This window comes from Rutilus rutilus (assembly GCF_951802725.1).
Source record: "Rutilus rutilus genome assembly, chromosome: 10".
In the NCBI taxonomy this organism is placed as follows: domain Eukaryota; kingdom Metazoa; phylum Chordata; class Actinopteri; order Cypriniformes; family Leuciscidae; genus Rutilus; species Rutilus rutilus.
In genome coordinates this window covers 7,713,506-7,726,897 of record NC_140215.1, presented here as the reverse complement: position 1 = coordinate 7,726,897, position 13,392 = coordinate 7,713,506, and the positions used below count along the sequence as shown (strand labels likewise).

The following is a 13,392-nucleotide window of genomic DNA, read 5'->3' as shown; positions in this document are numbered from 1 at the left end:
AAGAGTTATATTATATTATAACTCAATATAATGAGCATTAATCAGAAGGTAAGAATCTTGAGTATTACCTTTTACAGTTACTTGAGAGCTGCAGCTTTCACAGCCAGCCTCATTCATCACTTCACAAGTGTAATTTCCACTGTCAGACTCAGACAATTCAATAATCTCAAGAATGGCTTGGCCGGCCTTAAATGTGATTTTTTGTTTTTCAGAGGAACTAAGCGGTTTGTCATTCAAAAACCAAGTCACATGGAGTTCAGGCGATCCTTTGACAGTGCACAACAGACGTGATGACATTCCTTGTTTCCATAAGATCTTAGGCTCTAGCCTTTTAACAAAGACTGGAGGTTCTACGGATTAAAATGCAATGGGGGAAAAAGATTTTTGATTTGTTTGAAAGAAAAAGACAAGTTAAGAAAAGACAACTTCAACAGGTAAATATAAGAGACATGTGAAGCAGCACCATGAAAATAAGCTGTAATACTTAATATGGCAAAGAAGAGCAGCATCAACTGATGCTTAAGCTTTGTGACATCCATCTAAGCAATGCAAATACACTAATCTGCTCACACTGGCAGAAATTAATACCCAGTCATGCAGATTTGTTTCAAATACTGCATTTACCAAGGGCATTAATCTGAAAGTCTTACCTTGCACTGTCACACTAGAAGAGCAACTGGTGCTGCCTGCATCATTGGCAGCAGTACAGGTATATGTACCTGTATCTTTGAGTTTGGCCTTTTGAATTTCAAGACAGGCTATTTTTTCTTCAAAAGCTAGTTTACAGTCCATTGTGGTATGGAGTTTCTTGCCATCTCTCATCCAGATGATAGAAACACCAATGTCTTCATCTACGTGACATTCAAGACGTAGTGGGTTTCCCACAGCAATAGTGATTGACTCAAAGCTCTTCACAAAGTTGGGTTTGTCTACAACCCTCAGTTCAGAGCAGCATGTAGCTGTACCGACACTGTTTGAAGCTTTGCAAAGGTATGTTCCCTGATCACTTTGTTGTAGATTCAAGATTTCAAGAAAATACTTGTTCTTGTCAGAGGATGCCTTGCAGTGATCATCATTTGAAATGGCAATATTGTCTTTATGCCAGACAACATTCATTGGGTCAGAACCAGAAATAACACACTGAAATTGTGCTTGCTTGTCCACAAATAAAGTCATCGAATTAGGCTTTGATACAAACTCTGGTGGGAAAATCTCTACAAAAAGAAGATATCAATAAGAAGACATAAACAACTTTGCCAACAAAGTATCAAACACAAAGCATGTCAGCTCCAGAGTTAAATATTTCAAGACAACCAATGGACAATAAGAAAGTTATATTTGTCTTACCTGTCACACTTAGTTTAGCAGAGCAGCTGTCACTTCCATGGCGGTTTGACGCTTTGCATGTAAATTCTCCACTGTCAGCAACTGATGGGCTAAAGATCTCCAGGGATGAGGTGTGATGAAGGCTGATAATTCTGCATTTGTCAGTATGTCTGAGCTCAGAACCAGACTTGAACCACTTGAAGGTCACACCTGGAGCCTCCTCAATTTCGCATTCGAACTTTGCAGGACTGCCAACATTGACCTCCAGATTTTGAATTTTCTGCCTAAAAACAGGTGGCACTAAATTGTGCACACAGATAAAAAGCAAATTAATACATTATATTTAACATGTCCGCTAACAAGTAATAAGTGTAAGAATGAAAAGCAGAAACCACTGATTGGCACTTCCAAACACCTGAAATGTTTTACAAAAACATTTACTAAAAAAGTTCAATAGGTTAAATATAACCATTTAGGTACATTCTAGCATCTATAATATTTATAGATATGGTATTTTCAAAAAGTGCCAATTTCTGTGGTTACTGTAATGGAGTAAAAAAAGCATTCCAGGAGTGACTGTGAAGAGTAATGGTGATCTTGCTATGAGGGAGAGAAAAACAAATTCCATGAAGAGTGAAAAAGACTTGACATCCTAGCATGCATGCAAAAATATCAAGAATGAGGTGCTCAATGACTGATGAAACAATGAAAAACAATGGAGTATTTCATGACCAATTTGCAGAGGTGAATACAAAAAAAAGTGGAAAACACTGCAGTAGTGAAGGAGATGAATGTTGGAATGACACTGAAAGATCCAACGGGTTAAGAGTTGGTGTGAAGAAGTGAAGACATGCTAACATTTCAGTGATGTGAAAATGGTGGCAAAATCGCAGCATTGTGAACAAGATCAGAGCGGAAGGCATTACGAAGGTATTTTCATATGAAACAAAGATCTATTCTATTAGTTGGTGTGGAGATACTGAGAAAGCACGTCTGATGAAGTGTGTCTATTTTAGCTATGAATGCCAAGAGTTAGTCATGTGGTGACAAAATAATCCCATAATTCCAACCTCTTAAGACCACAGTGAGGTGGGAGGACGTTGAGGTCTTGCCAGCATCACCTACAGCCTCACAGGTATATTCTCCTTGATGATCCTTCATAACCTTGCTGATTTCTAGTGTGTAAGTGTCATGGTCTATGGAACACTTGAACTCTTTGCCAGACTTAATAGATTTTCCATTAAAAAGCCAATTCACTTTCTTTACATGTCTAATAGTCAATGAAAATTTTGCCTCTGAATGTTCCTCTATTATAATATCCTCCAACGAGCTTTCAAAAATTGGGTAACCCTCTCTAACAACTTCTTTCTCTAATTTCATAAATGCTTCAGTTATATATTCCTCCCTTTGCTCTCTCTGAAATATGACTTCAGTGGACCGTTCATTTGAAACAGCCCCCAAAACAGGTTCAGGTACATCCCTCCCATGCTCTTTTACTGTCACAGATCTGGTTTCTTGTTGCTCAACTTGGATAGACTGTCGAATCTCAATTTTTGATTCACTTGCCACATGAATAGTTGACTGTTGCACAAAAGCTTGCTCTTTAGCTGTTACAGACTGAAAAGAGGCTTTGGCTTCAGTTTTTACAGTTGCAGATTGAATATTTGGTGATGTGAAAGGCTCTACATTTTCTGTCATTCTTACCATCTCCACTACAGGTGAAAGCAATTCTTTTGTAGAAGCCTTAGTAACCTGTAATCTTTGGGGCCTGCTGATTTGCATTGTGCCTGGCTGCTCTGAGGTCAGAACCTGTTGCTCTCGATAGACAATAGAGTAGAAAGCAGCTTGAAGTTCACTTCTGAGATCAGCAGTCTGGGGATAATCTCCTTCAAAAGCAATTGTAATTTCAAGTGGGGCACTTGCACTTGTGATAAGATAAGTGAACATGACAAATTTGGGTTCTCTCCTTTCTTTTACCTCATGAATTTCTACAGCTCCTAAACTCTCTACTACATCTGCCAGGATCAAAGGTTGGTCAAGAGCAACAGCAGTTGCAAGAGTACTTTTTAACTGGTATTTAATGTCCAATGAATGTGGTTTTGGAGGCGCAATAACAAAAGTGAGCTCTTTGGGTAGTGTTTGGCTCTCTCTTGCCTCTGACACTAAAACGGTACCCATCTTTTGCTCACTGACAACTGCTGTGGTTGTTTCAGATTTTGTGATATCCTCAGATAACTCCGCTTTGATTACTCGCTTTTCTTCCATTAATACTGACTGCCTAACAGACTGTCCTTCCTGAATTTGAACTGCAAAGTCTTGTTCAGTGGCCACAAGAGCAATACTACTCTCTGTTGAGATAGCCTTTTCTTCTACATAAATTAATTCAGATGGGATTTTGGGTTCAACTTTGCTTTTAGACACAAATTTCTCAATTGTTCCTATATTCTCTGTGTGTCCCTCCTCTATATCCTGACTCTCTGACACAGATGTCACATGCACAATATTCCAGTGATCTTCTTTCTGAACTAGGGCACGCTGCTGTTTAACATCACTTACAAAAGGAGTTTCCTTCGGTAATGGCACTGGCTCTGAAAAGACTTGAAGAATACTTTCAGGTTTGGGTTCTTTTCTGATTTCAGACTGCATGCCTGTAACAGACACATCAAGATCTTTACAATAATCAGCAGTATGCTCTCTTTTCTCTTCTGTGCTTGCAGCATGATAACGGGCTTTTTCCTGTCTCTGTACTGCGATCTGTTTATCTGTTTTTTCCATTGAGATTATCCCTTCTTTTGTCAACGTATTTTCTAAATGAATGGCCTGAAGATGCAAAGGAGCAGGAGCTTCCTTACCAGGATGAATGAAAAGTTCTGTTTTTTGTGCTGAAAACTGAGATGACTCCTCGCATGTCACTGTCTGCTGTAAATCCACTGACACTGTGTGCTTAAGAACAGGACTTTTTTGAGCATCTGCCTTGCCTTGGACTGGTTTCTCACTGCTGAACCTGCCTTCAGATGGAAGAATATCCTGATCTGTGATGACCTGTAAATGTAGAACTTGTTCTTCTTCTCTCTGGGACTGCACTGAAATGGCACTTTCTAAACCTGGGATCAAACTTGACTGATCAGCTTGGAGCTGATGCTTTTCCTCAGCAACGAGAGCTGATTTAAATGCACTGTCTTTGACTAGAGATGCAGTCTCCTCAACTGGTCTGTGCATTGATAACCTCTGTTCTTTTGCTAAAGTTTGAGCAGTCTCACTAACTGAAAGGACAACTGGTTCTGGTGGTTCTTTCTTCACTGTTGTCTGAAAGGTAGATTCTTGAGTTGACAGTTCTTTAGTGTGACCTTCTGTGATCTGTTGTTTCTCCGTTGAAACTGCACTGTAAAGAATTTTAACTCCCTCTTTAACCTGGTAGCCTTTTTCCTGCTGAGTATGCGGTATAACCTGTGAATGTTCTTTAACAATTGGGAGTTTTGACTCAACTTGGTGACTTGATATTGGATACTTGGGCTCAGGAGATGCCTTGATGTGTTCTGTTTCTCTGGTTGATAATGGCTCAGCTTTGACAATTGTCAGTGGAGTTACACTCTCAGTTATGGCAGACATTATTTGTGAGGGGTGCTCTTTTGCAATTTCCAGCTCTGTAACCTCTGGACTTTTGATTCGTTCAAAGTGCTGTTCTGTGAAGCCTTGGCGTTCTTGAACTGCCGAGGTCATAGTAGCCATCTGGAGCTGTTTCAAAGGGATTGCTACCACTGGTTCTGGCTGAACTGAAGCAGATATTACTCTCTCCTGCACTTCATGAGACTCCAACACAGCAGCTTGATGAGTCACCTGCTCCCTGTGCATAGTTGCAATGGAAACATCCAAGTCATGCAGAGTGCCAACCTGCTCGCTCGCTACCATTTGCCTATCTTCTGTGCCAATGGTATAAATTACCTGATGGTCTCCCTGCAAACTAGCACCTGCCTGTCCAGGTAGGCTCACACTGTACAAACGTGATTCAGTGGCTTCCTCTTTCATGGACACCTTATAACTTTTTTGCTCTTGAACTAATTGCTGTTTGTGAAATACAGAGACTTTTTTGTGGAATACTATCAACTCAGCACTGCAGCTTGCCTCCCCAAAAGGATTGACAGCCTTGCATGTGTAGAGTCCACTGTCTTTCTGTTTGATGTTATTCATGATAAGAAAGCCAGACCCATCTGGGTTACTTACAACAGAACAGATCTGGCTTGATTTAATTAGAAAATTACCTTTAAACCACTGAACATCAGGGAGTGGAGTACCAGTAACTCTATACTGAAATTTCACCTCACTGCCCTCTGCACACTGCACAGGTTGAATTTGTGTGGTAAAGCATGGTGGTTGCCCAGGTATTTTAAACATTTGTTCCACCCACTTTTCTGCTGCTGATAATTGACTCACTTGTACCTTTAATATTGTCTTGCAGGTGGTTTGGCCAAATCTATTACTGGCGGTACAAGAGTACTCTCCCTCGTACTCTTTCTTTACTTGTGTTATTATTAAAGTGTACTCATCTCTCTCCTCTACAAACTTATAAACTGATGAAGAAGTGATAACTTTTCCATTGTAGAACCACTGAACTTTTGGCTTTGGAAAACCAGATAATGTGACAGTAAACCTAACTGACTCTCCAACAGTAACTTCCACAGGTGTAAGCTTGGACTCAAATACAGGTTTCTCCTTTTTCCTTTCCAACAAACTAGAAAAACGTTTTTGCTCTGGCTTGAGTTCAAGTGTTTTTGACTTCTCAGGTAAATTAAGTGATGTGCTGTAGGTTTCTTCTTCTTCTTCGGTCTTCACAGTCAAACTAGAAAATTCTGTATGAAAATAATGGGATTAAAGATTCAACAAAATATTCTCATCAATTACAAGTTTAGATAAAGATGGAGGTCATTCAATATTAGTAAAGAAGCGGACATAATAATGCCCTTAAGAGATAAAAAAAATACAGAATAACAGTAAACAGTTTTATCATAATTTTATTTACTTTTCATGTACATAGAATTACAATAAATGGGTAGAACAATGCATTTATGATTCTAATAGAATTATAGCACAGTCATTTAGATTTTTTTATCCATATCCATACAGGTTTGACTAGCTGACTACCTATATTTGTATCCCAAAATAATGACAATTGTAGATACAGAAAGGCATAGAAATGAGAACACATACGCAAATTATAACTCATAAATCATCACTGTATAATTTTTTTTTTATCTAACCTATTTTTATTTTAACATTTTTATTTACAACCTATTAAATCTTTAACTCACTTACCACTACTTTTAGAAAAACATGATCGAACTATACAACAAAAATGTTAAATTATTATCCAAAACTATGCAGTATTATTTATACTATAAATGATGAACTTCAGCAAGGAAAATCTAGTCTCTCCAGACATAATTAAAACTAGTTCAACGATTTTTCCCTTACCTTTTTTTCTGATCACACTGTTAACATTAAGGAAGAAAGAAAATCACAAAAGGGGGAAATAATATTCATGCAATTTGAAATAAAACAAAAAAACTGTCAAAATGTTAAATCTATTAGACTGGACATGCGTTATCAAGAAATTCAAGTAGATCTTTCAAAACTGTGCTTGAAAATCTCACCCAAACTGTTGGCAGACATAAGCAAAGGTACAATATTTCATTATAAAATGTGTCTTTTCACCACCAAAAACAAAGTCCAAGTACATCATCCAAAAGGGAAAAAACTAAAACTGTCCCCCAAAGTGGAAAACCAATGTAAGTTACTGAAGAGAAATTGAGGATAATTTCAGGTCTTTTCAATAAATTGTGGATTTACCATTAAAATATATACCACCGAATAATAATTTTGAATGCAGATTGAGCAAACGTTTCTATACATAATTTCACAATAATTTACAATTGTAATACATAAAAAATGTGTATGTGTTCAAAGTAAACAAAACAACAAACCTGCCTGACATTGTTTCATAAACTGCACTTTTAAACTGCAGTCAAATTAAAACACTTTTAACAACGAACTTGTTTCAGTGTAACCAGCTTTGTTTTGGATAATACATTTGAATTCACCAGCATCACTGTGAGTTACATTTGTTATAAGCAAATTGAAATGTCCTGATGCTTTCTCCTGGATAATATATCTAGCATTTTTTACCGGAGCACCATCTTTGAACCACTCTGCTGTAGGATTTGGTTTGCCGCTCACTAAGCACTGAAGAATCACAGGTGTACCTACAGCTGCAGTGACATTTTGTAGTGGGATTATACATTTTGGGGGAATTTCAGTGACCTGAAACTCAAAACTACAAGAGTTTGTTGATTTGCCTTTGAATTCTATTTTATCATCTTTTGAGGGTTCCGCAAAGACATCGAAATTAATACTAACGTATTTCTCTCCTTGCTCACTTGTCTCATTATCAGTAATAGCAACCAGTCTGACAGCTTTCTGAGACTCATCAAATTCCTGTTGGAACTCAAATTCAAGCTCTATCTCTGATGTCTGTTCTCCATCAAATGATGAATTTCCAACAACCAAGTCAAACTTCTGAGGATGAACTTTTGCACTGCCAAGAGAAACTGCAGTTAGTTCTCTTCCCCTTGTCTTGCCTGAGAATGACTGTGGATTCTTAACCGTAAGCGACGCCCTGCAAAGTGTTTCACCAACAACATTAATAGCTCTGCATGTATATATGCCACTGTCATGTATGTTGGCTTTGAGAATCTTCAGAAAATGATTATCACTATCTGAGCTACAGATGTATTTTTTCTTATCCATAGGAATCTTCATATTGCCTTTGTACCATGACACTATTGGCGAGGGAATACCCATTAAAGAACATTCAAACATTACATTCGTGTTTTCAAGAGTTTCAATGTCATAAATAGGGTTTATAAAACGTGGCGGCATTTCTGTAACTTCAAAAGCTATTTTTAAATCTTCACTTTCTTGAGTTATGAAATCCACAGTCCCTTCCTCAAACATGCTTGGAAGAACATCAAGGGATATGATCATACTTTTGTTATCAGCTGTATACTCTGGAATGGTAACAATCTTTACCTGTTTTTCAAACTCTTTCACCTCATTCTCATCTAACTCAACCTCCAACAAGATTTCTTGAGGAGAGGGAGACCTTGACAGATCCTCATCCTCCTCAACATCAAACTCAATGACATGCTGATGGGTAACAGCAGGAGGGGGTAGCATTTGCCTTGCTTCCTGAGATATAACAAGAACCAAAGCAACACTTTTTGCCTCACCAACATAATTAAGAGCCTCACAGATATATTCCCCTTGGTCAGCTTTTGTGATATTCCTAATTTCCAGGGCAATGTTATCACCATCTCTTTCAATAATAGTCCTCTCATCTGCTTCAAGCTCAGTTTTGTTTCTAAACCATTTTACTTCTGGAGTGGGTAGTCCAAATACTTCAGCACAGAACTGTAAGGAATCGCCCTCAAAAACTCTTCTTTTTGTAAGTGGCTTAAGGAAAGCTGGAGGAATTCCCTGAACCTTTTCCTGAAGTGTCCCCAAGCCTAGTGAACCACGTCCCTCTGGAAGAATCATACACTCATCGATAGTAAACACAGGGGGAGTTGTTTCAATACCCTCATCATCTGGAGAACTGAGAAACTTAGCCGGGGAATAAAAACCTTCACTAGAGCTAGTTGAGAGTCTGTTATGTTCCACAGGGGAAAACGGATACTCAGGAGGTGTCATGACACCCCCTGGAGTCTCTGAGGGGGTATGGAAAGATTCTGGTGACTTTTGAATTTGAGAAATTTCAGTGGATGAAGCTGGTGTGTAGAACCGTTCTATTTCTGCCATCTCCTCACTGAATGTGCTGCCAACTTCAATAGACATTTCTGACTCTGGCGATAAAGGCCTTCCCCAATCAGTTGGTTGGTTATAGTAGTCATAAACAGCACTAAAAGTAACTTCTTCTTCCTCAAGTTTGGGAACACCAACCGCCCCTAGCCTAGCAGATTTTTTCTGCTGTGGTTGCTGTCTCTGTGGGGGGTACTCTGACAAAGGGTAATCTGTGGAGTCAGATTGCAATACTCTGTCAACCTCAATTTTGGGTTTTACAATAAGAAGTTTTGTTATATCTGAGGCTTCCATCCTATCATGTTTTATATCAACTGGACTGACGTTATCTTGTGGCATGTCCTCAACTTCTGCTCTGCGAACACTAATAGTACCCATTTTTACGGGTTCAGTTATTTCAGCGGACTGTACCTTGGTTTCTAACTTGAGTTCTTGAGCAGAGTTATCAATTTCACTTTGCCTAACGCATGCCTCCTCCTTTATAATTCTTTGCTCAACTGTGCTATCCAAAACTGTTTTAGGGCTAACAGAACTGTCTTTTGGGTTATTTTTTTCTGGTAATCTAGCCTGGGGTCTGATTAAAGTAGGTGATTGCTGAACCTCGGTAACATTGGCCAAGGATACAAAATGCTGCAAGTCAAATAACTTTGATTCTATAGAAGACATTCTCACATCTGACTTTTCTTCTATAGTGTTTTCTGTGTTGTCCAGAACTGCCTCTGTAACATCTATTGGAGCTCTTAAGGGGAAGGTCTTAGCTGCAGTCAGAGTAGGATATTTCATCCTGTCCTCACTGGAGAGAATTGAAGTTATTTGTTCTTTTTCATATTGCCCAGGTTCGAGAGCAAACTCTGGAATATCTTCAACAGGAAAAGAGGCCTCATCCTTTGATTGTGCTGTTGGCTCATCAGGCTCATCTACAAAAGATGTTGGTGTTTCAAATGCTTGTTTTAATTTTGATACTTTAACCTCTGCCCCAGACGACTGTAAACCACAGCCTGTTATTACAGGCATTTCTGAAGCTGGTTTCTTAATGCGCTTAAGTTTGGGAGCATCTGGCTGTGGGTAATCCGTTTTGATAATATCATGAAATTCAGCAGGTTTGACTGAACAGTCATAATCAAGAATGTCCTCACTTGTAAGAGTAATATCTTGGGATGGTGTGGAAGAACTTGATAAAGTCTTTGTTTGAACTTTGGTGATTTCTAAAGATAAGCCAAGAGATCTTGTTTGGTTATTTATTTCTGTTATGGCAATGGATGAAAATCCAGAGTCCAGAGTTGCAGAATCAAAAGACACATCAGCAACACTTTCAACCTGCCCAAGTTTGTTAGATGCAATACATCTATATATTCCAGCATCAAGACATGTGAAATTGTCAATGAATAGTCTATAACTTTTGTCTTGTACCTGAAATCTATATTTACTGTTATTAAGATCAAGGCAAATGTCATCATGGAACCAGGTGGCTTCAGGTGTTGGTTCACCAATTATGATGCACTCAAGCATAGCAGTCTGTCCCTCTGAAACACTAATGTTATCTAGTTCTCTGAAAACTTGGGGAGCCTCACGACCATCATCAAAGGAAAATGTGAACTTATGCTTCACTGTTTGAGAGGTGCCATCATCAACTGGAGATTCTGAGGTTTGCTCAACAGGCTCAAATGTGTCTTTAGCCTCATCGAACATCTCTAGCACTGGAGTTGGAGCAGTTATTCTGATCTCAACTGGTGAGGAGTGAATAGATGAAGATGAAGTTTGTGGCATGTGCATAACTGCCTGAGGTACCTGCAATGTGTATTTGCTATCTATCTCAGGTTTCATTAGGGACTTAAGTTCTTCCTCTATCATTTCTTCTTCTGTGAACACTGACTCATCTGTTACTTTAACTTCTTGAGGAGGCCCTATCTCTGTCTTTAACAGAACATCTTCAGTTACTTTCAATATGCAACATGTACTTGCTTTTCCATGTTTGTTAGCAATATTACAAGTAAACACACCTTGATGGTCAATGGTTGGATAATAAATGATCAGTGTTGATGAATTTGCTTTGGTACGAACATCAAAATCAGGGTCTCTCATTATAAGATGTCCATCTTTAAGCCATGAAACAGATGGCTGGGGATCTCCCTGGAATTGGCAACTGAGTTCAGTCATTTCACCTCTCTTTACCTCAATCTCTGGCTTTAATATCATCACAAAGACAGGTGCTCGTGGTTTTACTACACTCATAGACATTTTCTCTGCAATGGGAGAAACACTGGGGATTTCACGTTTTGATAGACTTTTATGTTGCTCTATTACATCAGGTTCATGTCTAGACATTGTCACAACTTTTACATCACCATGATGCTGCTGAACTACATCCTCATAACCCAAATATTGTCTTTCAGTTCCTACAGTCACATCTGTACCTATTTTATCAGGCATAAACTCTTCAGGCTTTGTATACAAAATAACTTTTTCAGTTGGCAAAGCTGTGGACATCAACGTTGTCTCAGGTAATACAACAGAAGACTGCACATGCTCTGCAATGGCCCAATTAGATTCTAATTCAACACTTTCTTCTTGCTCAATTGGAACATCTTGTTGCCATTTTTTAATCCGCTTTGCTAGAGCCTCCTCCTCACTGACAAAATAGTCACTTTCAGTCCTTAACTTCTCACTATCAGCCTCAGAAATCATTTGCTTTTGTGTTTTAGACCTATCAGTTACAAAGGAGTGAGAAGAAACATCACTAAAGAACCTCTCTTTTGCTGTTCTCTGTGGTGACACCTTATTCACATTTTCCAATTCAACATCTTTATATGTGGTTCTACTGAGAGTGTTTTCTAAAGCACTCTCAGTAACACCACCCCAATCAGGATCAAGTTCAACAGCCTGTTCTTGCTCAGTCAAAACATCTTGTTGCCATTTCATTATACGTTGAGTTAGTGCTTCTTTTTCACTCACTTGATCGCTCTCACTTTTTAACTCATTTATTCTTTCTCGCGATAAGTGCAACTCACTCTCACTCTCACCTGAGCATTCATGTTTTTCTTTAAATGAAGATTTTGAAGTCTTTGTAAATGTGGATTCCCTTTGAGTTTTTAAAGCTGATTCTGCTGCTTCTTTCTGAACTTTGCCAAAAGATTCATGAGAATAAGAGCCTTTTTGCTCTGACTTTCCGGGAGCAACAGACTCTGTCTGATCAACCTGCACATCTTGTTGCCTTTTTTGTGCGCGCTGAGCTAAGAACTGATCTTCAATTTCTATGTGATCTCCCTCCAAGTTTTTCTCAATGACGTTCTCCATAGACATAGCTCTATTTTCTAATTTCTGTACAGGAGCCTTTTTACTTTCATGTTGCAGACTATCATCAGCAAGAATGTTTTCTTCCTTTAACTTCACTGCCTTTGTCCTTAAATACTCTTTGTCTGCTTGCTTCTCATGTGAAGGGATGATCTCCTTTGGACTGTTTACTTGATTGGAAGCTTCTCCTGTCTCTAACCACTGTAACCCAAATGGTTCCTTTGCCTTGACCTGTGCTTCTTCATTCCACTGCACATCCTGTTGCCATTTTCGAATGCGCTGAGCTAAGAACTGATCTTCACTTTCTAAGCACTCACTCTCAAGGTTTTTCTCAAGGATGTTCTCCACTGACATAGCTCTCTGTTCTAATTTCTGTACAGGAACTGTTTTAACTACATCACCAAAAAATATTTCTTTCATTGGCTTCACTGCCTTGGCTCTTAATGACTCTTTTTCTTGTGACTCTTCATGTGATGCGCTTATCTCCTTTGTATTGCTTGCTTGTTTAGAAGCTTGTCCTGCCTCTAACCACTGCAATACAAATGGTTCTTTTGCCTTGGTCTGTGCCTCTTCATCCCACGTACTCAGGCTTGCATCATCTTTGTGATCTAAAATATCATATTCTATATCCTTTTCTGACTCCTCTTTAGATGTGATCTCTTGATCCATCCGTGCATCAGATACTTCAGCTTGAATGTCTTTTCTTAAAGTTTCCTCTAGAGGAAGTTCACCCTTCATAATTCGCAGTGCCCTAGATCTTGACTGAGGTTCAAAGGAGTGTCTGACTCTTCGTTCTTTTGATTGGGAGCCGAGTCCAGTAATTCTCTCCAGTCTGCTCTGATACTCTGCTGAACATCTACCACTTTCAGTTTGCTCACCAGGCCGAACAACATGTTGTATTTCTGGCAAAGTAGATGGCTTTAC

At 38.8% G+C, this 13,392-nt stretch overlaps 1 protein-coding gene across 1 annotated transcript in view; it reads right to left on the bottom strand.

The window, feature by feature from the left end:
- The window catches only part of ttn.2 (titin, tandem duplicate 2), a 167,306-nt gene that overhangs the window by 123,021 nt on the left and 30,893 nt on the right, over positions 1–13,392 (bottom strand). The window contains exons 43-46 of the mRNA XM_084421002.1: positions 2,397–6,173; positions 1,348–1,626; positions 651–1,214; positions 69–350 (exon numbers count right to left, since the gene is read on the bottom strand). Of these exons, the coding sequence (XP_084277128.1) occupies positions 69–350; positions 651–1,214; positions 1,348–1,626; positions 2,397–6,173 (4,902 nt within the window). The remainder of the gene's footprint in view (positions 1–68; positions 351–650; positions 1,215–1,347; positions 1,627–2,396; positions 6,174–13,392) is intronic.